We start from the raw sequence: 26589 nt of genomic DNA on the forward strand, positions 1-26589 counted from the left end.
TCCCTTCCTAGGGCAGAGGCTGTTTGGATCCTCTCTGGGCAAGTTGATCAAAGGTATCACAGGGGGCAAGAGCATCATCTTCCCCAATCCTCTAAGGGCAAGGTGCTGCGTCCTAGGTGGAGGCCTTCCTTTAATGCTCATAAACGTCTTTTTAGTGCCCCTGGGTCGCAAGAAAAAGGTAAATCATTCAGGTCTTCTGGGGGTTCCAAGAAGCTGTGGTTGGGGAAAGCAAAGACCGGCCAATCTGGACCTGCAGACAAGTCCTCGTCTGCATGAAGGGGCGCCCTCACCCGATTCTGGGATGGGGGGGCCTCTTACTTTCTTTCTGGAACCCTGGACCTCCTTGATTCAGGACGATTGGGTTCACAAACTGATCCAATCTGGGTGCAAGATCGAATTCCGGTCTCGCCCATCAGACAGGTTCTTCCTGTCCAATCTTCAACTGTCCCCAGTCCGGTTAAGGGACTTGCGAGGGGCAGTACATGATTTGCTGTCACAAGGAGTGATTGTACCGGATCCTTTTCAGGAAGGTTTTCCAGGGTTTTATTCAAACTTCTTCACCGTGCCCAGGAAGGAAGTCAAGTTGCGCCCCATCCTGGATCTCAAGGCCCTGAAATTGCTTTGTGCGGGTACAGAAGTTTTGGATGGAATCCATCCACATGGTAGTGGCATCACTACACCAGGGAGATTTCTTTGCCTCCATAGATATCAAGGGCACATATCTACACATCCCTATTTAATGCTGGAAACCAGCGGTTTCTTCGCTTGCGGTTGTAGAGGAGTATTAACTTGTGGAGTTACCCTTTGGTCTTGCCTCAGCTCCCAGAGTGTTTACCAAGGTCTTAGCACCGGTATTAGCATTGCTGCGCCAGCGGGGGATTGCGGTACTGGGGTACCTAGACGATCTCTTATTGAGAGCAGACTCTCCTTCAGTCTTGTTGGGGGATCCGACGGTCACTGTCAGAACTCTGCAGGATTTCGGTTGGAACATTAATTTCAAGAAATCCGCGCTAACACCTGTCTTGAGACTGGATTATCTGGGCTTGACTCTGGATTCAGCCTTGGCCAAGGTGTTTCTTCCCCCGGACAAGCTGCAACAGTTGCAGGAGGCGATTCGGTTGTTCGTGAATAATCTGTTCCCGCTTTGAAATGCGGGCCTTGGGTCTGATGGTATCAACCTTCGAGGCGGTTCCGTTTGCTCAGTTCCATACCAGAAAGGGAGATTCTTGTCAAATGGAACAAGGATCCAAAGTCCTTGGACACTGATTCGGTTAGGCCACAACACAAAGTCTGCTCTGTTGTGGTGGATTCAGTCTTCAGGACTATGCCAGGGCAAGTCCTTGCTCCTGTTTTGGACGGTGGTGACCACGGACCCCAGCTTTTCGGGCTGGGGCGGGGTGCTGGGGAAGCTCTGTGCCCAGGGTACCTGGACAATGGAAGAGTCAAAACTACTGATAAATGTTTTGGAGCTCAGAGCAATAAAGCTTTGTCTGAGCCATTGGACGACTCGTTTGATTGAATCCGAACCAGACAATCCTGCAGACAACGCTACGGCTGTGGCTTACATCAATTACCAGGGTGGCACCAAGAGTGTCTTGGCAGCCAAGGAGGTGGCCGAGATTCTGGCCTGGGCAGAAAAATGTATTCCGGCCCTCTCTGCTGTACACATTCCAGGTGTGGAGAACTGGCAAGCGGATTACCTGAGTCGTCAGGTGTTGGCTCTAGGGGAGTGGTCCCTGCACCCAGAAGCGTTTCATCTGTGTTCGGTGGGGGACTCCCGAGGTCGATCTGTTTATTTTTCGCTTCAACAAGGATCAGAGATTCGTAGCCGGGTCTCGAGATCCTCTGGCCGACGCCACAGATGCTCTGGTGGCCCCTAGGGGTCAGTATCTGCTAATTTATGCCTTTCCTCCCTTGTAACTCCTGCCAAGGCTTCTGGGCAGGATAGAGGTGGAAGGGATTCTGGTGACTCCGGACTGGCCTCGCCGGTCTTGGTACGCAGACCAAGTAAGGTTGGTTGCTGATGCTCCTTGGAGACTTCCTCTCAGGGAAGATCTGCGGTCTCAAGGTTCAATCTTCCATCCTGCTTTACAGTCGCTGGCTTTAACAGCATGGTTGTTGAAAGCCAGGTGTTTAGAAATCAGTCAGAAAGACCTCTATATCTCCACTATCAAAGGCTAGGAAGTTGACTACTAGGAAGATATATCATCGTACGTGGAAATCGCATATTTCATGGTGTGAATCATGGAAGGTGCACCATTGCTTGTTTTCGATAGCTAGCTAAGGTCTTGGCCTTTCTTCAGAAAGGAGTTGAACAGCGGTAGGCTCTGGGCACTATGAAAGGCCAAGTGTCGGCTTTAGCTATAAATTTCCAATGCCCGTTAGCTATGCATGCTTTGAGTCGTACCTCCGAGAAGGTCCCCGCTATTTCCGCCTTCTTGGTGGCTATCACTTCTGCTCGCAGAGTCTCTGAACTGGCGGCGTTGTCCTGCCGCTCACCTTATCTGGTGATACGCAGGGATAAAGTGGTACTTTGACCTAATCAGTCGTTTCTTCCTAAGGTTGTTTCTGATTTTTATCTGAAGACATTGCGTTGCCTTCACTCTGCCCTAAGCCCAAACATTCTAAGGAATTTCCGTTGCACTCTTTGGATGTCGTTTGGGCGATCAGGGTCCATCTGGAGACCACTGAGTCTTTCAGAATATCAGACGCGTTTTTTATCCTTACCGAGGGATCTCGTAAGGGATTGGCTGCGTCTGCGGTGACCATATCCAGATGGATCAGGCAGACAGTAGTTCGGGCTGATTCACTGATTGGTCAGGTTCACTCTTCCCTGCTGAAGGCGCTTTCTACAAGCACAGAGTGCCTCTTGGGCTTTTCGCCATCAGGCGTCGGTGCTGCAAGTTTGCAAGGCGGCAAACTGGTTGTCTGTACATACGTTTACAAAATTCTACACAGGAGATGTGTTGGCATCTTTGGATGCTTCTTTTGGCCACAAGGGTTTTGCAGGCTGCTGTTTAAAGAGAACTGTTTCTCTTTGAGGGTGTATTGTGTTCTCAGGGTGAGCTCCAGTTGTTCCTTGTTGAGCTCCATGTTCCCTGGTTGGCTAAGTTTGGCCTTTGGGGAGTTACATTTCCGTTGTCTTCCCACCTCTCATGAATATACTGCTTTGGGACATTCCTATAGTCTCTGACTAGATAGAGCTGCTTCTGTCGATGAACGATAGAGAAAAATTGTTTTTTTTTAAGAACTTGCTGTAAAATTCTTTTCTCTGACATTCGACAGACGCAGCACCCGCCCCTCTACTTCTGAGTGAAAGGCGTTTTCTATTCTAAACACTGTTCGCAACTAAACTGCTTGATAACCGGGTGTGTGGGGTTATGCCTGCAGGGACAGCCCCATAGGTGTGGTTAAGCTTTTTTCCTGCCTAGTTCCTATGCCTGACAGGAGGAGCATAACCCTATAGTCTCTGACTAGATGGAGCTGCGTCTATGGATGAACATCAGAGAAAAGGATTTTAAGGTAAGTTCTTACAAAAATCCAGTTTTTACTCATAGAACTGTAACTCAAATTTAACATTTGTATCGTGTTTTTTCTGGTTGATATTCTGTCTCCATCATTTAAAATACACCTATGATAAAAATTATAGATCCTTCATTTCTTTGTAAGTGGGCAAACTTACAAAATCTGCACGGGATCAACTAATTATTTTCCCTACTTTATGGTGAATATACAATAAAAAATATCAAAACAAAAAGAAAAAAAAAAACTTCACAATTACCAAAGTATAAGGAAAAACAAACGCTCATACATGATACCTAAGGAATTCCGTCAACCGGCAGCAGGAGGCAAATATGGCCGCATTAATACAAAGGAGGTTGAAAGGGATCACAACCCTCATTACCTGGAGCAATGGTGGATTACAGCAGGAGAGCACCTAGTGGGCAGGAGGCTTCACTGTTTCCACTCCAAAGAACTGGCTCAATATATATGTGATCAATCTTATATTGGAGGTTGGAATTCTAGGAGCACAGTGGTGGCATGTGTGACATTTTAAAGGAGCACATTGTGTAATCTACAACTGGTGTGGGGAATTGGTATATATATATATATATATATATATATATATATATATATATATAATGTCCTTTTACACAGTATTGTTATTAGGAATCACATGTAGGGGCGTCTGTTTTTCTTTATAATTATATACTGTGGCATTTTTCTTATTGTTGTGGTATCTCTTATTGTGTATTCACAATATATGTGCTCCTTGGAAAAACTGTACAGTAATTTGGCATCCAGACAGCAACGCAGCACTGTTTTTTTGGTATCAGTTTTAGCTGTAGGAACACAATTGATGTTAGCAGCAGCAGCTGGATATAAGAAGTCACTTTCAGGTTTTTAATTTCTTACACTTTTACTGGTAGCACAGGAGTTAAACCTTGTTTTTTCAGTCAACGTCTCTCCGCTCTTATGGAAAGCTGCACACTTGGCTGCAACTGTGCTGGCTACAGCACAAATTATGTGACAATCTGATTGGTTATTATAACGAATATAGATTTCCCCTTAAGACACTTTACCTCATGTGGCCTAATTATCTTGTGGCAAAGCATTATACTCTGTCAGGCATTGTATAGGTTAAAAGCTAGCATTGAAGTAAAAGTTCTAGATGCCATTTTAAAAAAGCAGCTTTATTCAGCCAGCTGCAGCTCAGAGTTATTTATGCTCCAATTACTTTTTGAGCAGGATAAATGGGGGGGGGGGGGGGGGGGGGAGACAGGAAGAGGAAGAAAAAAAATTGCAAAGAAGAAGGAGGATAGGATAAATGAGAGCTGCTTGTGATGCTGGGACATGAGCACAGGAGGAGTATCTTCAACCTCATTTCAATAAGTGCTAAATGCCTCACATTCTAGCCCTGATCAACAAATGCCTACAGCTTTGACATTTAATTTACATCTTATCAAAACCTTCCTATTTTAGAGGTCACAAATATCAGCTGTGTGCTACAACACGCACTAAGAAAATAAATGGCAGACAATGCTACATATTGCATTATGCAATCTTTGAAAGTGGCATTGACGAGGAATTCTAACGTTTTTTTTTTTTTTACATTAATGCCTTACAATATTCAGAGTATTTTATATGGTATATAGCATTTTTTCCTCAATTGTGAGACAATGTGAATCTATAAATGGTCTAAAATTCCTCCACTGCTTTAGAAATTGTTACTGAAATGTTAGTTAGATGTAAAATATAGGTCCTTTTACACAGGTAGTCTAGATCCAACTGTCAGTTTTTTTTAAACTGATTAGGACCACAAAGTAGGTCTATTGAGCCAGAACGTAGGTCTATGGGTGAGTAAATTGGTAATCATCTTATTACAGAAAAGGTCTGGGACTATCCCGCGTTCTGGAAATTGTATAGGTATGTGTGATAACCAACGTGTTGGGAGTGTGCTGCCACCTCTATATTTCCAATTGGAAATATTAAAATGAATAAAAGAAGGGTGTGAGGTAGGCGCTTCTCTGGTGTGTGTTCAATCAAATATTAAACCGAAGTCAAATATGAATGCAATAGCAATGAGTACTAATAAATAAATATTCATACAATAAGAAAGTGCATGGTGCTGGATAAAAAATACAACCAAGTGCTGAAAATGTGTTGCCCTTCCTTAGCCACTAGAGGGAGTGGCATGCACAAATAGATATGCAAAATGCAAATGTGAAATAGATTAATAGGTGATTTTAGAATGAACCTCTATGATCAATTAACCCACAAGCATATTAAAGGTGCTAATATAAATTAAACCAATACAATACACTTGAAGTGACAATAATCAAATAGTGCTGGTTCGTGATACTGACTTGACAATCCACAGTCCATACTATGGTAATCCTGTGTATTGCAGCTATTTCCAAATTGCTGAAAAAGTGCCTGTGCTTCTTTAATCCTTATGAGTGCGCGAAACCAATGGGGAGCCTTCCCTGTGATCCTGTGCTGTGAGGTATATCCAAACTTATGGTGATAGTGCTGCTTTCTTCCTCCTTAGTGCTTCAAGGCTCGAGCAGGTGCTAATCCCCTATGGTTATGCACTCACCACAGATCCTTACCCCTGCAGGGGTATGTAGCCTTTGTTGCAGTAAGGATGTATCCCTGGACTTCCCAGCTTTCCTACCGACTTCCTATGTTGCCATCGCTCACATATGGAGAAAATCTAGCGATACACCCATAGTGTAGTATGTTAAAATGATTTAATACAAGACAAATATCCACTCACATTTAGGCAGTAAAAGATGCGGTTCAGCAGACATCCGGGTCCGTGCGTTCCACGGCCCTCAAAAACCCTCTAGCGGAAGTGACGCAACTGGGTAGAAGATCCCGCTTTACGTACGTTTCGTTTGAACAACGTAAATCATTTTAACATACTAGACTATGCAACATAAATCATTTTAACATATTAGACTATGGGCGTATCGCTATATTTTCTCCATATGTGAGCGATGGCAACATAGGAAGTCGGTTGGAAAGCTGGAAGTCCAGGGATACATCCTTACTGCAACAAAGGCTACATACCCCTGCAGGGGTAAGGATCTGTGGTGAGTGCATAACCATAGGGGATTAGCACCTGCACGAGCCTTGAAGCACTGAGGAAGAAAGCACTATCACCATAAGTTTGGATATACTTCACAGCACAGGATCACAGGGAAGGATCCCCAATGGTTTCGCACACTCATAAGGATTAAAGAAGCACAGGCACTTTTTCAGCAATTTGGAAATAGCTGCAGTACACAGGATTACGATTGTATGGACTGTGGACTGTTAAATCACTATCACGAACCAGCATTATTGATTTGATTATTGTCACTTCAAGTGTATTGTATTGGTTTAATTTTATTTATATTAGCACCTTTAATATGCCCGTGGGTTAATTGATCATAGAGGTATTCCATTTAAAAGCACATTGGCACTTCTAAAATCACCTATTAATCTATTTCACATTTGCATTTGGCATATCTATTTGTGCATGCCACTCCCTCTAGTGGCTAAGGAAGGGCAACACATTTTCAGCACTTGGTTGTATTTTTTACCAGCATCATGCACTTTATCATTGTATGAATATTTATTTATCCATTAGTACTCATTGTTATTGCATTCATATTTCTCCAAAAAAACAAAAAAAACCTCAACTTCTCTTTTAATGTAAACTGAACTAACCTAAGCTGAACTGCAAACTGATCTAAACTGAAGTTAAGACGAGTGTGCCAACTGATGCAACTGGAATCTGTATTCCTCTTTTTTCTGAGCAAAAATAAAAGTGACTGAACTGATGACGCTTGTGTGAAAGGACCCTAAAGCTATGGGACAATTTAATGCATGCTTCAGCTTATGGAACGCAAAGACGTCTGTGTCTGCTAGTTTCATTTACAAGCTACCGATACATTTCCAAACAAAATACAGTTGGTGAAGCCGACTATAGTACACTACTCTGTGTAGGACAGTGATGGCGAATCTTGGCATCCCAGATGTTTTGTAACTACATTTCCCAAGATGCTCATGCACTCTGAAGTGTAGCTGAGCATCATGGGAAATTGGGTTCCAAAACATCTGGGGTGCTGAGGTTCGCCATCACAGGTGCAGGAGGTGTTCTTTTTTGAAAACTGGCACAAACCATTTTGGAGTTAGCTAAAACTGCCCATTAGCACAACAAAATCCTGAGTGCTTATTCTGTTTCAAGTATTAAATTGCTTTGAATGGATCATTCTTCTACATACTCCTAGCGATTAGTCTAACAGTGGATCAGGGATCTCACATATTTCTCAACAGTAGCTTTCACGTATGTAAAACAAAATTTTCTACAAAAAAGGCTCAGGATGCATGCAAAAATAATTTTACAAGCCTGGCCTTTGTTCAGTATAACACTAAACAGGTAACATTGTTTATTGCCTCAACAATGGAGTCAATGGATAGTTTTAGGTATAAGACAAGTTGGATCCGAAAGTAAAAAAGGTCCTCACCTCTGTTATAATTGCCTTGTGCTGTTTCACACGCTTCGATTCCTCCTCACAGCCAACAGTGTAACACTTCGAAAGATTGAGGGGCTTCCCACTTCTGCAGAGCACAGTTTGGCATTTGCCCACATTGGCAGAGGTAAGTGTAAAGCAACTGGTTGGATCCATAGGGTCATGCTTTATGTGGCAAAGAACAGCAGAGCCTCCTAGTTTTTGTCCGGCAGTTCCCAGCTTCCTAAAGTTAAGATTAAAAAAATAAATTTTCAAAATGTCTTTATTTTCCATCATAACTAATGTTATTTAATTTCTGGCTACATTTATAACTTGAGATGGAAACTATAGCAAAAATGCTGTATGTGGTTGATATCTGTACATTCTTTCCTTTTTCTATTTTTATACAGTGTAATCCATATAAGATTGCGCATTTACACTTTTTTAGGAGCATTACAGCCATTTCTGTGTGTGTGTCAAGCGTCCGGGGTTTGTTTCCTGGGCTGGGTAAGGGGAGGAGAGCAGTTCTATAGAAGAGGAATTCCTCAGGCATAAAAATAATTAGCTTATCATGCATTTACAGGCATTCTCATTTAAGTCTATGGGATCAAAAATGTCTGAATATGCAAAGAAAAAAAAGCTCATGTATTTTTTTTTGAGTACCGGAAGTAGAGCATCTGAGCGTACAAGTGTGAAGAGGCACAATTAGAAAGAATAGGATTCTGTATAGTCAGGCGTAGGGAAAGGATAGAAAAATGATTAATTGTGAAAGGTGACTATTTACATTTTCAGCTTGAATTCAAACCTTTTTTTTTTTTTTTTTGCAGCAACAACTTGTTGCCAGCAATAACTGGGAAATATGCCTTGTGAAAAAAATAGTGCATGTGAACAGGGACATGTAAAGAGGTTGCAGGACATCAGCAACAATTAGAATGGAAGGAAGAAAACCGGTAAAAATTATTTCTCTACCCCCACAAGTGCTCCAGGAAACAGCATTTTTCTACCAACATGACCCATATGGCTGGTACAATGAGAAAGTCAGATGAAAATAACCACAATCAGAGCGATCGTTGGATAATCGAACCTTTAGTACACAGCTTCCAATAGTAAAGCCTAGTACACACTTTTTTTTTTTTCTCATTCAACCCAGTGGGCTGAACAAAAAAAAAAAAAACGGAAGTGCTTCAGAGGAGATCCTGTGCTAACAATCCGATGTTAGCACAACAATCTCCCCCGCTGAGCTTTTGTGTTCTAAATGGGGGACTGCCTCCCCACCAGAACACATCAGCCAATGGCCAAGAGCGCCTATCGGCAGACCTTTTTCAGTCATGCCCCTTTGACAGAAGCCAGATGTTCGCCTGACTTGTCGGACCGGCTGCCGTACAAATAGGCCGAACATTGTCCGGTTTCTATTGAACCAGCCGATACCACCCGACATCCGGCTCATTAGGGTTTGCAACTACTATACCAGACCTGGCAGTGCCTCCAATCTCTTCAGTAATCTTTTCCTATGCATTTTATCAGCAGCAATCCCTATGGGATCACAGCTAAAGCACATCCTAAATCTGGTTGCAATGACCTCACTCTTTCATAGTGAGGAAGTTGGCTTATCCAGAAACCCCCTTTTTTGCTCGAGTCATTTCTTTTGTTCACGCAATTCTCCCATCCACACACCTAATGTAGATGGGGAATCCTGCTGCTCCATTTTATTACAGTGGAGAGACTTCCCCACTATCAGAACAAACAAGCTATAACAAGTAGCCGCTAATTGAGAGAAGATTTTTCAACAGGTTGGCTGTACACAAGTTGCCCATACTTCAAGGAGTGCATTATGTTTATTATGATGAATTTGCACATTTTGCCAGGTCTGCATCCCTACTATATACTGAACACGCGTCTATCCTTTTATTTTATTCAAAAATATTTAAATTGTGCTTGTGAGCACTAAAATTTAAGGTTAAAAATAATATTACACATTTTTTGCGAAAAAATATAAACGGATGTATTTGTGCTTGAAATCCCGTGCTCCAGTGGATAGAAAGTCTGCTTTGAGTAAAGACAACAGTGGAATATTCCTAGGCAATGAGCTTTAGCCCAGAATCTTGTAGTTTAATTTGGGAGAGCATGTGACAGTGATTTACAGCCGGATTGAGCGCATTTACTTTTTTTTTTTTTTAGATTAGAAATACTAGCTTGGAGTGAAAACCTTGCACATCCTCACCCCAGGTGCACCACAACCTTCTAATGCCAAAATACTCAAAGTGCTTGGTTATTTAAATAAAATATATGCATTGATTTTTTTTTTAAGTGACATCTGAAATCAGTGTCCTGTAATCCTCTGCTATTCTAGTCCGATTTGTTTTATTTGGAGTCAGCTTCTCATTCGCAAACCTACCTCCCTGCACTGAAAGCCCACTCTCCAACATGACCCGTGCATAGCAGGGAAGGCTAATATAATGGGCCATCTCCAGTCAGTGGTACATCCTTGACACCCAGCAGTCCTTGTAAATGCTTTAATTAAAGCCTCTCTGCCGGTGTCTTATGAGGGGAATGGGGAAAAAGTATAAAAATGTAGGTTTTCAAAATAAAATTGAAAACAGGGTACTTCATTATAAACTTCTGCACCACCTGGACAAGCTTGCTCCCAGGTGCTCCCACCTGGGAGCAAGCTTGGCAAAACTAATGGCTTTGCAGCTGCTCCCATTTCAGCTTTTAGAATCAGCCCCCTTCCACAAATGTATGCTACACAAAAGTTGTAGGTACCCAGCCCCATTCATTTTCAGACCTTGCCTGCACCACGTGGCAGGCAAGGTCTGAAAATGAATGGGGCTGGGTACCTACAACTTTTGTGATTGACAGATTTTTTTTGGTCATACCCCTTTGACAGAAGCTGGCCGAACTTCTGTCGGACCAGCTGCAGTACTCGCAGACCGAATGTCACCATTTGGCCTGTGTGTAGTAGGTTTCTGGTAGTCCATGCCTTTACATTGCAGAAGGGTGGGCAGGCTATGGCAGTCAGCTCTCCCCCAACTGTTGCTCCACTGACCAATTTCTAGGACATTGGCTTTAGATTTTTTTTTTTTTTTTTTTAAAGCATACATCTTCCGATAGCCTTTAGAGCTGTTGTGGCTGCTATGACCACTGGTCAATTCAGGCCTATTACCACGTGATAAAAAAAACAACAAAACAAACAAAAACACAGGTTAGTGTTAATTTGTTCCAGCTCGTATCAGTGTCAATTTTGCTGGGATGGTTTGAGCTGCATGTTGTTGTGGAGATCCCTGCCATCACCCTCTGATGACACAGTCCCCTCCTGGATCCTGAGAGGACCCTGGTGCAGCCCATCCAAAAGGAAGTGTCCATATCAGACAGCCATGGAGGTTAACACCCAAAGAAGGGCCCAAACAGAGAAGTAAACAGAAGAGAAGAATCAGAGCTGTATTGTCACATATACATGTGGCTTCCGGTAAGTAAAAAAGTAAAAAGAGATTTTAGATTCTTTTTTGTAATGTAGCGATTTGTTAGAGAGGAGTAAGCGGTAGGAGTAAGAGGGTGAGGGGGGTTTTACCCTAGAGCTTTTAACAAATGTCAGTATTACAATGAACATAATATCAGATCCACAGTGGTCAATATGAAAAGCTAACGCATCTAAAGACCTTATAATTTTCTTTAGTTTTAAGGCTAGGTTCACACGCTTTCATTTTTCAGATGAAAAAAACATGGTCAACATTTGATCCTCTTTCCTTTTTAACTCATGGGCAAAAAAACTATGGTGAGAAGTGGATGTGTGTCAGCATTACCTTTGCATGACAAGGAAGGTGTTTCCCATGTACTCCTCTTCACTCTTGGTCTTCTGAAGCTCATCTGCTAGTATGTCACACATAGTACATTGTAGTAAGCTAGGCACTTCTACATTACGCTCTCCATCAAACACACCATACACTGCTTCTCGGTTATCACAGAAATTGTTAACCAAAAGGGAGGCAACACATAACCTGAAGAAAAGAGAAGAAATGTAATATTTTAGAGCAGACTTGATATTTATACAAATGTCATCTACATAATACATAATAGAGGGAACTATCAAAACTAGAACAAACAGAATCTGAAGCAGCTGTGCATTTTGGCATGCATTCATTCATTCCATTGGACAGAATATTTGTTTATTCTGGCTACTGAAAGGAACACTGAAACGCTAAACTCGCCTAGCGTTTAGGCTCACTGGGCTTTTTCCTGCCCAAATGTGCTGTTTTTTTTCTGCCTGTAAATGTCCGTGTGTGCATGGACACATAGGCCAACATAAAGGGGCATTTAGAGGCAGAATAAGAAAATGCCAAATGCCCTTAAAAGTGGCATTTTTGACGCCCAGTGTGCATGAGGCCTAAATCATTATATTGTCATTCTATACTGCTGCAGAACTTGTAATATGCAATGCTTTTCTGATTGTATATAGTGAAGAGCCACTGTGTGCCTCTTTTCTTTGCATGTGTAATGTACGCCCTTTAGTTGTAACACCGTTAAAAAAAAAACAAAAAAACAAAACCCAACATGGGCGTAGCCAGGTGTTTTTTGTTCTGCCTAGTCCTACTCGTGGAGGAGGAAATATAGCCCAGTAGTTAGGTTTTATGGAGCGATGTGTCCGTCGAATGAAAGCAAAATAAAGATAGAAGCGGATTGGTTTCCATGCGCTTATGCACCAAACTCTGGCAGCTCCAGTTTTGATCAACGCCATTCAATGAATACCGATAAAAATAAAAGCAAACCCTAATATCAAAATTCCATAGCAAGTGCAAGAGGAGGTTGCTTGGATGGGTCCTGTGGGAACAGTTTTGCGAAGCCCTTTAGAGCAGGTGGCAGGCAAGCAGTTAACATTCCTCCTAGCTTACATCAGTCTGTACAGACACTTGAAAGCAAAACTTTTCAGCCATCAATGAATGCAGATGAAATGTGGGGCTGTACTTGCAGTATACTATGCTATGAAGTCAGACTGCATCGCTTACACTGGGTCTCACAGCAACCACAGCCAACAAAGGAAAAAGAAGAAAGGGCAGGGTAATATCTGATGTGATCCCCTCTGCTGTTTTCAGGCTCAGGTTCCATGTGACAAAATACGATTTTAAAAGATTTAAAGTGCATCATACATTTCCACATTCAAGTTCAAATGCACACAGTGCTATACAAGTCTCAAAAAAGAGACATTTGCTGGACTGTTAAAAGTCTAGCAATTTTACATTTAAATATAACAGGTGTTACCTGTCACATGCGGAATTATTTTAAAGAATTAGGAGCATGATGATGCCTATGTGCTAAGACTTGCAGGGGTAGGGACTCTGGTTCTACTGAGGGAAATTACAGCCATGGCTACATTTTAATTCAGTGACCACAAAGAAGCTTAAAGCCTTGTGAACTTTAGAGAAACATAAATTCAAACTGCTGGGCCCCCTCTTCTGCACCACTGAATAATCCACATCAAACTCCACCTTTATTATCTGAATAGAAAAGTTGTGCTGTTTGAAAATGTTCGGTCTGGACAATATAGCCCAAGCTGCTGGAGACTCTCATTGTGTTTGTGTGCATGACAAAACATACTTTTGCTTGACTCCTGAGGCCTCTGCATAGCCATGGCTCCAAACAGCAGGGGCTCCAGATGCTTCATTGGCAGAGAATCCACATGAAGGCTGATCCACTTTGAAACATCGAATGTTACTGCTGAGACAAGATAAAGAAAGAATGACATAAAGCAACATATTTTCCAGGTTTCGAGTAATCAAAGCGTCTGGTCTAGGACATGGTTTCTTTAAAACCCAGATGCCAACCACCAGAACAAGTATTCCGACAGGAGAAAAAAAAGGGGCATGTAAATGAGTCATGTCAATGTCAGTTACCTTTCAGGTGCAGGGAAGAAAAAAAAAAAAAAAACAGCAGCATCAGAAATTGGGGATCTCTGCTGAGACACACTTTATTAACATCGATGCTGTGCAAAAATTCACAAATAATTTAGGACATATTCTAGTACATACTTAAATACAGCAGCCCCAGGTATATACTTTACAAAACACTAATTCAGTTTTTGCTGCGTCAGTCAGGCACTGCATAAAGAAGAACTCATAACAAGAGTCCTGTGACCAGTGTAAAATTCCACCAAGGTGACATTTGCTGAGGAAACTTTCTACAACAAGGGATTGCCTCACTGACTAGTTCAACAGGTAAAACAAAGGTTATATGCTGTCGAGATACTTAACCCCTTCACTTGTAATAGAAAAGCAAACAGAATATACAATGGATCAAAGATCCTGTCTGTAAATGAGAACAGTTTACAAAGGCTTTTTTTTTTTTTTAAAGCCCAACGCCAGGATTTTTTTTAACTTTAAATAGTTCATTTGGACCAAGATGGTCCAAACAAACTACCGTATTTATCGGCATATAACACGCACCTCAATTTTAGGAGAGAAATTTCAGGAAAAAAAAGCTTAAAATTTAAAATAAACAGTTTTGAACTCAGAACGTTTTTTTTTAAAACAAAGGACGTCTCACCAGTGCCCATGAATGCAGCCACGCCAGCGCAGTGTCCAGCAATGCAGCCACGCCAGCGCAGTGTCCAGCAATGCAGCCACGCCAGCGCAGTGTCCAGCAATGCAGCCACGCCAGCGCAGTGTCCAGCAATGCAGCCACGCCAGCGCCATTGACAACATTGCCTTCACACTATCCAAATCAATTTAAAGAAAGGCCAGGAAGCAGCGCTGAGAGGCAGAAGGGGGCAGGCCAAGCTGAGGAGAAGGGAGGACGAGCTATCGCTGTTATCGGAAGTCCCAGCGCCTATGATAGACATCACACGTATGGACATAGGAGGCGGGACTTCCTATGAAAGTGCGTCCTTCCTTCTTCTCGGCACTAGGCAGAAAAAAGTATAGCTACACCTATGGGCAGTCCCAGGGGGTATATACTCCCTCTCCCTGCTCTATGTACTCAGTTTTTTAACAAGCAGTGTCAGAAGAATTACAGCTCCACAGAGGGCTGGGTGCTGTGTCCGTCAATGAATATCAGAGAAATGGATTTTACAGGTAAGTCGAAAATCCCATTCTCTTTCATTTACTGACAGGGACAGTTCTGATATTCTTAACCATTGGGAAGTCCGAAAGCAGTGTTAAACATGAGGGGTGGGAACAGCCAAAAAAAATTCCCCAGGCTAAACAGTAGCCAACCAGGCAACATGAGCTCAACCAGAACTGGAGCCCACCTGGAAAAAAAACAATACACTCTCCAAGAGGATCAGGTCCACTCAACAGCAGCCTTCAAAACCTTGTGGCCAAAAGAAACATCCGCAGATGCCAACACATCCCACTTTATAAAACGTTGTTAAAGTGTGCACCGACAACCAGGTGGCCGCCTTGCAAACCTGCATCACTGATGCCAGATGATGGAAGGCCCAGGAGGCACTAGTAGTGCGTGCCTTAACAGGGAAAGGAGGAACCTGACCCTTGATTAAATAGACCTGAATCACTGTCTGTCTGATCCATCTGGAAATGGTCGCAGAGGAAGCGGACAACCTTTTACAAGGCCCATCTTCGAGCACAAATAGTGAGCCTGACTTCTTGAAATACTCCGTAGCTGCCAGGTACACCCTAATTGCTTGTACCACATCCAAGGCATGCAAGGCAATTGCCCTCAGATATTTAGGCCTGAGACACAGGGAAGGCAACACAATGTCTTCATTCAAATGAAAATCAGAGACAACCTTTGGAAGAAACGACGAACAGGGGCGAAGAACCACCTTACCTCTTTGAATCACCAGGTAAGGCTAAGGATAGGGCCACCAGTTCCAACACCCTGCGCGCAGAGGCGACAACCACCAAAAAGGCCACCTTCTGGGACAGAGTAAACAGGGGAATCTCCCAAAGATTCTCAAAGGGAGGCCTCCAGAGGGCCGAAAGCACCAAATTGAGGTTACAAGGCGGCAACGGAGACCGCACTGGAACAACCAAAATATCGGACACCCTGAAGAACGGTACGCACCAGAAAGTGTGTGGTCAAAGGTCATTGAAAGACGATCGTGAAAACCCACGTTCAAGGAAGGTCAAGATCCGAGCCACCGAGGAGGAGCGAAGATGAACCCCAAGAGACTCGCACCATGCAATGTTCGTTTTCCATGTACAAAGTAGATTTCCTAGCTTTTACCAGTGTAGGAATCACCAACTCTGATAAATCTCTATCCTTCAGCTCCTGGCGTTTAACAGCCAAGCCGTCAAATCCAGAGACTGTAAAGCAGGAGGGAAGATCGGTCCTTAGGACAGCAGATCCTCCCTAAGAGGAACACCAGCGACCAGCCGCACCAGATCAGCGTACCAAGCCCGGCGAGGCCAGTCCGGAGTAACTAAGATAACCGGAATACCTTCTGCTTCGATCCCGTGTAGAAGTCTTGGCAGATGCTTAAATCAGGCGTAGATCAGGAGAAATTGACCCCACGGGGGCCAACAGAGCGTCTGTGGCATTCGCCAGAGGATCCCGTGACCGAGCCACAAACCTCTGCATCTTTCAGTTGAGAAGAGACGCCAACAGATCTACCTCAGGGATACATCACCAGAGACACCTGATGAAACACCTCCGGATGGAGTGACCACTCCCCTTGGTCCAACACCTGCCGACAGAAGTAATCCACCTGCCAGTTTTCCACCCTGGGAATGTGTACGGCCCACCTTAGAATGCTGGCTACCTCTAGAGCAGTCAGGACACTTTTTGTGCCCCCTTGGTGAGTGAAATAAGCCATGGCCGTGGTATTGTCCGATTAAATGCGCACTGGACATCCCTGAAGACGATCCGTCCAATGATCCAGGCACAGTCTGATCGATCAGAGTTCCAAGACATTTATCGGTAGTCTGGACTCTTCCAGCGTCCAGATTCCCTGAGTAGAATTCTTGCTGAGGACGCCTCCCCAGCCGGACAGGCTGGCATCCATGGTGATCACTGTCCAATACAAGGGGACAAAGGATTTGCCCAGCTGAAGCGCTGGATAACGAAGCCACCATATCAGAACTTCTTCATTTCCGGACTCAGCCGGATCCGATTGTCCAGAGACTGAGGAGTCTTGTCCCATTTGGGCAAAATCTCCCTTTGCAGGGACCTTGTATGGGACTGTGCAAACAGAACTGCCTCAAAAAGGTTGACACCATCAGGCCCAGTACCCGCATTCAAGTCCGGAGGGATGACCATCTGCTGGACAGCAGGAGACAAATTGCAGCCTGCAATTTCTGGATTTTGTCTAAGGGAAGGAGCACTCTGGCTAAGGCAGAGTCCAGAGTCAGGTCGAGATAGTCCAGCTTTGTGAACGGAACTCCTGCAGAAAGGAAAATTCAGAATCCAATAGACCTCCTGCAGAGTTCGTATTGTGATCTCCAGGTTTTCCACTATAGTAGGAGGCTCCACTCGCAGAAGGAGATCGTCCAAGTAGCCCAGCACCACGATCCCCCATTGGCGTTACATAGCTAGCACCAGGGCTAACACTTTTGTGAAGACAAGAGGAGCAGAGGCGAGACCAAAGTATAACGCCACAAATTGATAATGCTCCTCTATTGCAAAGCAGAGAAAACGCTGGTGACTGGCACATATTGGAATGTGAAGGTAGGCATCCTTGACGTCGATAGAAGCAAGGAAATACCCCCGACGCAGGGATGCCACCTCCGTGCAAATGGAATCCATTTTGAACTTCTGCAACCCCCACAAAGCAGTTCAGCGCCTTAAGGTCCAGGATTGGATGCACCTTGCACCTGGGAACTGTAAACAGATTTGAGTAAAAACCCTGAATACGTTCCGAAGTCGGAACTGGGACAATCACCCCTTTTAGCAACAGGTCTTGTACCACCCCAAACCGACCCTGTAAGCGGCCTGGGGACAGGCGCAAGTTGGAAGAAAAGAACCTTGCCGGGGGACAAGAGCGAAACTCGATCTTGTAGTCAGATTCACTTGTCCTGTATCAGGGAAGTCCACGGATCCGGAAACCAGCGACGACATCCCTCCACCTACGAGGGCGAGGGTGCACCTTCGTGCTAAAGGAACCTTGTCTGCGGGTCTGGAGGAGAAGCCCGCTCTCGGCTTGCCAGACCAGGTTCCTTTGGATCCTCCAGAGGCGGCCCTGAAAGGCTTTGAGCCCTTGTTAGTCGACCCTGAGGGACAAAACAACTTCTTATGAGCCGAGAAGGAAGGCCCACGTCTACGACGAGGTTCCTTGCCCTTAGTAGCCTGCGGAAGAAAGTTACTCTTCCCCTCGGAGACCTTTTATGAGGTAATTCAGGGTAGCTCTAAACAGGCAATCTCCTAGAAAGGGAAGATCAGTCAAAGCCTTTTAGAAATCTGGTCCACAGACCAGCATTTGAGCCAAGAGACACGCCGAAGGACCACTGCCGAAACAGAAAGCCGCATCCAAAGAGGCATCACAGATAAACTGCACCCCCTGGACCGGCTGGTCCGTCAGCTCAGCAAAGGCAGGGGGGAGCTGTTCTCCCTACAGGTCACAGTGTAAAAGCTTAGCCCACATGGTCAGAGTTTGCAACACCAGGGCAATGGTGAATACCGGCCAAACCAGCCAGAGTGTACATATTGCGGGCCACAGCCTCAGCCTTCCTGTCAGCCGGATCCTTAAAGGCCAGGGACTCTTCAACTGGAATCATAGTTGCCTTGTTCAACCTGGAAACCAGAAGGTCCACCACCAGTGGAACAGTGCACTTCTTAATAAGGGACTCCACCTAGGGAAACGCCTAGTAAAGCGCTTCGGCAACCACAAGGGGACACTTAGCGACAATTCTGTCAAAATAGGCGGGGAAAGGAAACCCCTTTGCCGCTCTGGATGGCTTGAGGGTGCCAAAGGGAACCTGCACCTCAGTCGCAGCTGCGTCCTCCATCTATAAGGTGTCATGCACAGATACAATCAGTGCTTCCACCAGCGCCTTTTCGTGCTTGGTTGCAGACGTGGAGGAATCATCCTCGCTATCAGGGGATTCCGGGCACGTGGTGACCCACGTCCACAGCAGCCAAATTCAGGATATGAGACAGATTGGGGGGGGGGGGGGGGGGGCTTTTTGCTAGCCCGTCGCCTGAAAACTACCTTCACCTGGGACATAGAGGACTCCAGGACTGCCGTTTGTGCATCAATGGATGGTTGGGACCCGGAGGGCCCCGCAGCCTCAGAGAGATCAGGTGGGGAGATGTGCTCCAAAGACTCCATGAGTCACCAGGTGAACCCCACAAAACAGGTGTAGAACACTGCAAGGGACACCCCCACCATTCTGGCAGCACCACCCAGTCACCAGGCGCAGAGCACTAAGAGATCCTCAGCAGAGGGAGAGAACCCCACCAGACTCACCACCCAGCTGAAACAGGCACCTGCAGGATAATCTGCACTGCACGCACGGCGATCAGGAAGTAAAAGGATCCAGGAGTCAACACCAAGGGATGAGGAGGGGCTCCCATCGCAGAAATTGCCACCCACAGGGCTCCACTGTCATAACTGCCACTATTTTCAATGGCAAACCACTGCAAAATGGCCACCGGTCTACACAAACATGGCCGCTGTGCATAGAAACACAGGCTACAACAAAATGGCGGCCCCAGAAAGCTTCCAGGGACCCCCCCCCCAGCACAGCCAATCGTCCGGTCGCCAGCGGCGCACCCCCCCTCCCCAGACGCCATCGCCAGTATAGCGCCCTGCCCCCATCCCCGGAGGTGGACTAGACCTTACAAACAGCCTCAGCAAAAGTGGAAGGGGGGGGGGGAATAGGATGGGGGAAAGATGAAAGGGGGTTGCCTGACAAGAAGAAGAGGAACCCGGGGGTCTGACCATCCCAAGGAGAGGCCCACATCCACCCCAAAACCCTCCAAGGAGAGAAGGGGGACAGTCACTTACCATATCAGGAACTGGGTGGGCACCACTCCAGACAGAACCCCTCTCCATCGAAATGGGGGGGCTGTCAGCCAGGAGGAACGCTGCGACTCAGGCCAAGACCCGGTCGTATGTGACCCTGCGAGGGTTAACTCGCAGGCCATCCCCCGTCCAGTAGGGCTATGTTGAGGCCGACCTAGCGCAGAGATGAGGTCTGCACGCGCTCACTGGCCAGACTGGGTTGACCACTGGATCTAGATTATCCAGCCGTCGCCCAGTTCGGCAGTTGATTGTATATTGCACAAGAAAAATCCAGTAGAAAAAAATTTCTATCCAAAAAGAAAAAAAATGTTGCCAGGACCAGAGATGCAAGCAAGGAACTAGGTCTTTACTCCTGACTAGGCAGAAAAGTACCTATAGCAGAGAGAGGGATTATACCCCCTGGGACTGCCCATAGGCGTAGCCAGACTTTCTGCTTAGTGTCCCTATCCCTGTAGGGGGCAGTATAACCCAATGGTTAAGAATATCAGGAGCTGTGTCCGTCAATGAACGAAAGAGAAACCGTTTCCTTTGAATGGCTGAGCAGCATCCAAACCAACTTAATTTTGTCCTGGAATGGCACAAGATAGCATTAGTGAAGGACACAGTTCCTTTGAACTAGCTTGGCTGAAAATGAACTATTTGACAATAAATGAAACCTGGAGTTAGGCTTTAAGACATAAAATGTTTCTTAAGACATAAAATGTATAAAACAGTCTCATCCCAAAGAGAATATTAGAGATTCTGTCCCTAAGTAGCCCACTGCAGTACTTGGGCAAGGACAGCTTTGGTTAGAGCTGAATGGAAATTCTTTCATTTCTATTCTAAAAGTCTACTTTGAAGAAGACCTAAACTTTCCACTTTAAAGTGTAAGTTCACCTTTACAGAAAATCCGTGAGGTGAACTTCTGGAAACTGGACCCCCTTCCCCCCCATCCCCTCCCGGTCCCACTGTACCAGTGTCACAGGATCCCCCGCTGTCAGACACTGGGACGCCACTTCACTAGTTTTGAAATCCCCGCGGCTTAATCTCCAAATCATACCTCTCAGCATATAAGGATAGGAGGCATTCTAATTGGTCAGCACCGTCACATGGAGAGAAAGGCAGAAGGATTTCAAATTTCCGGACTGGTGAGTTGTGTCCTGGTGTCTGACAGCGGGGAATCGTGGGATACTGGTACAGTGGGACCAAGGGGGGTGGGGAGGGGGTACAGTGCAAGTTCCCCTTACATAATTTACGTAGAGCAGAACTTGCCCTTTAAACGCAAAACACCCTTAGTGTTCTCTTTAGCCAAACGCCTCTTAAACCCTATCGGTTTTTTATTAATTTTTTTTTTTTTTTTTAAAACATAGTTCCACTTTAACCACTTGAAGACCAGGCCTTTTCTGGCACTTGTTTACAAGTATAAATCTGTAATTTTTTATGCAAGAAAATTACTTATAAAAACATTTTTATATACAGTATGCGTGTGTGTATAATATATATATATATATATATATACACATATATACATACATACATACACACACACAAAAGTGAGTACACCCCTCACATTTTTGTAAATATTTTATTATATCTTTACAAATGACACTTTGCTACAATGTAAAGTAGTGAGTGTACAGCTTGTATAACACTGTAAATTTGCTGTCCCCTCAAAATAACTCAACACTCCATTAAGGTCTTAACCGCTGGCAACAAAAGTTAGTATACCCCAAAATGAAATTGGGCCCAAAGTGTCAATATTTTGTGTGGCTACTTTGGAGGAGTAGATTGTGATGTTATTTCTCCACCTTATCAAATCAAAGAACCTCAGCCATTCCTTAGGTCAGTCTTTTTCAACTAGAGTGACTTTTTGGTTCTTTAGAGGTGCCTTGCAAAAAATGCCTAAAAGTTGCCCAAAAACTAACAAGCTGGCCTTTTTTGCTACAAAAGGCCACAGGTTCTTATTGTGCAGCATTGTCTCCGAACAACTTATGTCATTGGTTGATAAGGAGGACTTATGCACAACATCCTTTTTTGCCCCAACCTGTTAGAAGAGGGGTCATATTAGCTGAGTAAGGGAGAGCTGAGGTTGAAGAGAAACTCTGCAATACTAGTCCGTACCAGTGTGCAAAAGTGCATTGCTTTGTAAGAATAAATTACCTCCAATATTGGTTGTCCAATGTGTATGGATGCTGCCGCAATGTATAAAACTATTAGTAGTGGAGATTAACAACTTCCACAAGGATTGTCCAGGCTGTACACATGCATACATACATACAATATTCACTGTGACAATGTGATAAGCAAGCCCCAAAGTGAAAAGATGACTACCTGGGTTTAAGTGAATCTATTAATACAGCCTAAATGGATAAACAAAAAATGTCAGCCATTACTATTACTACTAATCAGAAAATGTTTGTGTACCCATTTAATGTTGGAATCAATGATATTAAAGGCTTTAATCCTAAACTTAGGTTCATCTAGATTCAAAATAACACATTTCAGAGAGGCATACAAAAGGAGGCTAACGACCATAATGCACATCTTGTGGTGCCTGCTCTAAGGCTGGGTTTCAACAATAAATAAATTGCAGGTTGGCATTGAGGACAATATTTAATAATCAAAATACAATTTAGACATGCAACACTGCAAGATACAACATTCACCATTTTTCCCCAAATAGGTTAAAAGAAACACGACCACTTATGCAATTTGTCCTCGGGAAAGGCACTGAAGGTCGAAAAGCAACATTAGACTTGTCTGTTCAGTTTACTTTCAGTTCCAGGTATCATTACATAATAACTGTTCAATTATGCCATACAGTCTTTCCTAGTAAAAGTAGTGTTTGCCCCCAGCTGTATTGTATGCTTTTCCCTAATGTATTGTCATATGCTGCAATATGAAGTGGAAAATCACATGACAAAGCAAAGGCCACTCACTTAAGCAGCTCCAGGGTTTTATGGTCCAACAGCAGCCGCGCATTGCCAGTCAAGTCCAGTTCTTGTAGCTTGGGAGGGAGAGTTTCGGGCAATGTAATTTCACTCAGTTCGTTGCAACTCAAGTCCACACACTGAGATGTGTTGAAAAAGAAAGTTTAAATTAGCCATCTTAGATTAAAAATGTATGTAGGTCAGCAAGTCTTGCTACTGCATAACCGGTCATGAAATGTCATAACAGGAAATTGCAAAGTATTAGTCTGTAAAGACAACATTAAGGGGTCATGCACATGGATGGTAAGAGGTGCAAATGAGCTCAAATTAAAAAAACCTGGTGGTTTTACATGTCCAAAGAGCTGCGGGTGGTGCAAACTGTTGGCTATACAAGTGCATGGCTGTTCGTGCTTGTACTCTGGTATCCGCGTATGCTTTCTTGTATCTGTATTTACACGCGCATGCATGTATGACATTTTTCCCAAATGCAAAAGTTCTGCGTTCAGGAAATAGCTCGTTCACAAGTGACAATGCAAAAAAGCATTGGTGTTTACCAGCATGCAGTCATTCACTTCTATGGCTGGCTAAACACATCACCTGTGGCTCCCTGTGCACAGAAAACTGCTGGGATTTTTATGCTAGAGATTTTTTGTGCCGTTCACCATCCCTGTGCATGAGCCCTAAACATTATACAGTACTTGCTAAATAAGAAGTGTTGTGTTATTTTAACATTCCCCTTTTTTTATGCAACTATTAAAATCGGATTTTTGTAAGATCTTACCGTAAAATCCTTTTCTCTTAAGCTCATTGACAGACGTAGTCTTCTTGATTCACAAGAACTGGGTTATGTTGTCTCCGCAGGAGCAGGACTAGGCAGAAAGAAAAAACGTTCTGGCTCCACCTTAGGGGCAGTTCCTGAGGGTATATCCTCCCCCTCTCTGCTACAAGGCATCAGTTCTGTCACAAAGCAGCAACAGAGAATTTAACCCAACCCAACTCAATGATAGAGGGGCGGGTACTACGTCTGTCAATGAGCTTAAGAGAAAAGGATTTTACGGTAAGATCTTACAAAAATCCGATTTTCTCTGTCGCTCATTGACAGACGTAGTCTTCTTGATTCACAAGAACTGGGACATCCAGAAGCAGTGCCACAAATGAGGGGTGGGATTGACCGAAATCAAAATCCAATCTAGAAGGCCCAACCGGTGCCAAACTAGAAGTTTTAAAGGCTCATTATAAACAAAGAATGAGACTCAAATGAAAATTTCCAACGGAAAAAAACCCTCGAGGCAGACCACTGGTCTCCCCAAATGGCGGCCTGCAAAACCTTGAGGCCAAACGAGGCATCAGACGATGCCATTACATCAACTTTATAATGTTTTGTAAAGGTATGCACCGACGACCATGTAGCCGCCTTGCACACCTGGACCACTGACGCCTGATGGCGAAAGGCCCATGACGCACTAAGTGCCCGAGTGGAGTGCGCCTTAACAGGGAACGGGGGCTCCCGACCCTTAATAGAATAAGCCTGTACCACCGTCTGTCTGATCCATTTGGAAATAGTCGCGGCAGATGCAGGCAACCCCTTTTTGGGTCCATCCGGAATCACAAAAAGTGAATCCGTCTTGCGAAACGAGTCTGTCGTTTTCAAGTATACCCTGATCGCCCGGACCACATCCAAGGAGTGCAAAGCAAACTCCCGAGGATGACTGGGCTTAGGACACAGGGAAGGTAATACAATTTCTTCATTCAGATGAAATTCTGAAACCACTTTTGGTAGAAAGGATGGATTCGGACGAAGAACCACCTTATCTCTATGAACCACCAGATATGGGGAACGACAAGATAATGCGGCCAGTTCTGACACCCTGCGTGCAGAAGTGATAGCCACCAAGAAGGCCACCTTCTGGGACAACATAGGTAGAGGAATCTCCCTAATATCTTCAAAGGGAGGTTTCTGAAGAACCGACAATACTAAATTAAGATCCCAGGGTGGTAACGGCGCGCGCACTGGCGGAGCCAGATGTCGCACCCCCTGGATGAAATTCCGCACCAAGGAATGAGTAGCCAAAGGCTTCTGAAAGAAGATAGCTAATGCTGAGACCTGACCCTTGATAGTGCTCAAGGCCAGTTTCTGCTCAACCCCTTGTTGCAGAAAAGCTAATATTCGACTAACCGAATAAGACCGTGGACGGAACCCCAGAGGTTCACACCATGCAATGTAGGACTTCCATGTACGATGATAAATCTTTCTGGAAGTCGCTTTCCTTGCTTTAACTAGAGTAGGAATAACTGAAGCTGACAATCCCTTGTCCTTCAGCACCTGGGTCTCAATAGCCAGGCCGTTAAAGCCAGCGATCGTAAAGCAGGATGGAAGATCGGTCCCTGAGACAGTAGGTCCTCTCTGAGAGGAAGTCTCCACGGGACGTCCGCCACCAGCCTGACCACGTCGGCGTACCAAGCTCGGCGAGGCCAGTCCGGAGCTACCAGGATTACTGGAATTCCTTCCTCCTCTATCCTGCGAAGAAGTCTTGGCAGTAACCCGAGAGGAGGGAAGGCATACATTAGCTGGTATTGCCCCCACGGGGCGATCAGTGCGTCTGCGGTCTCTGCTAGAGGATCGCGGGAACGAGCCACGAATCTCTGTACTTTCCTGTTGAATCGTGATGCCAACAGGTCCACATCCGGGGTGCCCCACCGTAGGCACAACTGGTGGAAAACTTCTGGATGGAGGGACCATTCCCCCTGATCCAGAGTCTGACGGCTGAGATAATCTGCCTGCCAATTCTCCACCCCCGGAATGAACACCGCAGAGATAGCTGGAACAAATGGTTCCGCCCAGCGAAGAATGCAAGCCACTTCTTTGGCCGCTCGGACACTCTTGGTGCCCCCCTGGTGATTGACATAAGCCACGGCCGTGACGTTGTCCGACTGGATCCGAACCGGGCTGCCCTGGAGCTGCTCGGTCCAGTGAATCAGACAAAGTCTGATCGCTCTCAGTTCCAATACAATTATCGGCAACCTGGATTCTTCCGGGGACCAAAGTCCCTGGACAGATAACTGACCGAGAATTCCTCCCCATCCGGATAGACTGGCATCCGTGGTCACTATCGTCCAATATATTGGCAGAAATGACTTTCCCTGCCTGAGTATCGGAGACTGAAGCCACCAGACCAGAGACTCTCTGGTCTGTTTGCTCAATCGGATCCGATTGTCCAGGGATTCCGGATTCCGATTCCATCTGAGAAGAATCTCTTGCTAAAGAATTCGGGTATGGGACTGGGCAAATGGGACTGCTTCGAAGGAAGCCACCATCAACCCCAGAACCCTCATGCAAGTTCGAAGAGAAGACCAGCTGTTGGATAGTAACAACTGGACTGCTGATTGAATCTTCCGGAGTTTCCCTACCGGAAGGAAAACTCTTGACCTGACTGTGTCTAGAATTAGACCCAGATATTCGAGCCTCTGGGTGGGAACCAGAAATGACTTTTGCTGGTTCACCAGCCACCCGAATTCCTGTAAAGAAATTATAGTAATTTCTATGTTTTGTAGCAGGGTCTGAGGAGACTCTGCATGAAGCAGGAGATCGTCTAGGTAACCTAGAATCGATATGCCTCTTTGGCGCAGTAGTGCCAGCATTGGGGCCAACACCTTCGTGAAGACCCGAGGAGCTGTGGCGAGACCGAAAGGTAACGCCACAAACTGATAGTGGTTCTCTTCTACGGAAAAGCGTAGAAACCGCTGATGTCCTGCGAAAATGGGAATG

The 26589-nt window shown here is 44.9% G+C and overlaps 1 protein-coding gene across 2 annotated transcripts in view; it reads right to left on the reverse strand.

The window, feature by feature from the left end:
* PHLPP1 (PH domain and leucine rich repeat protein phosphatase 1) overlaps positions 1–26589 on the reverse strand; it is a 272576-nt gene that overhangs the window by 17812 nt on the left and 228175 nt on the right. Inside the window, exons 13-16 of one of the 2 annotated variants that reach the window (XM_082257744.1) lie at positions 22833–22963; positions 13593–13709; positions 11804–11998; positions 8019–8247 (exon numbers count right to left, since the gene is read on the reverse strand). In XM_082257744.1, the coding sequence (XP_082113870.1) occupies positions 8019–8247; positions 11804–11998; positions 13593–13709; positions 22833–22963 (672 nt within the window). Of the gene's footprint in view, positions 1–8018; positions 8248–11803; positions 11999–13592; positions 13713–22832; positions 22964–26589 lie in introns of both variants that reach the window. The other variant, XM_082257743.1, reaches the window with a different exon arrangement.

The sequence above is a fragment of the Pelophylax lessonae genome (genome assembly GCF_965119305.1).
Source record: "Pelophylax lessonae genome assembly, chromosome: 5".
NCBI lineage: Eukaryota > Metazoa > Chordata > Amphibia > Anura > Ranidae > Pelophylax > Pelophylax lessonae.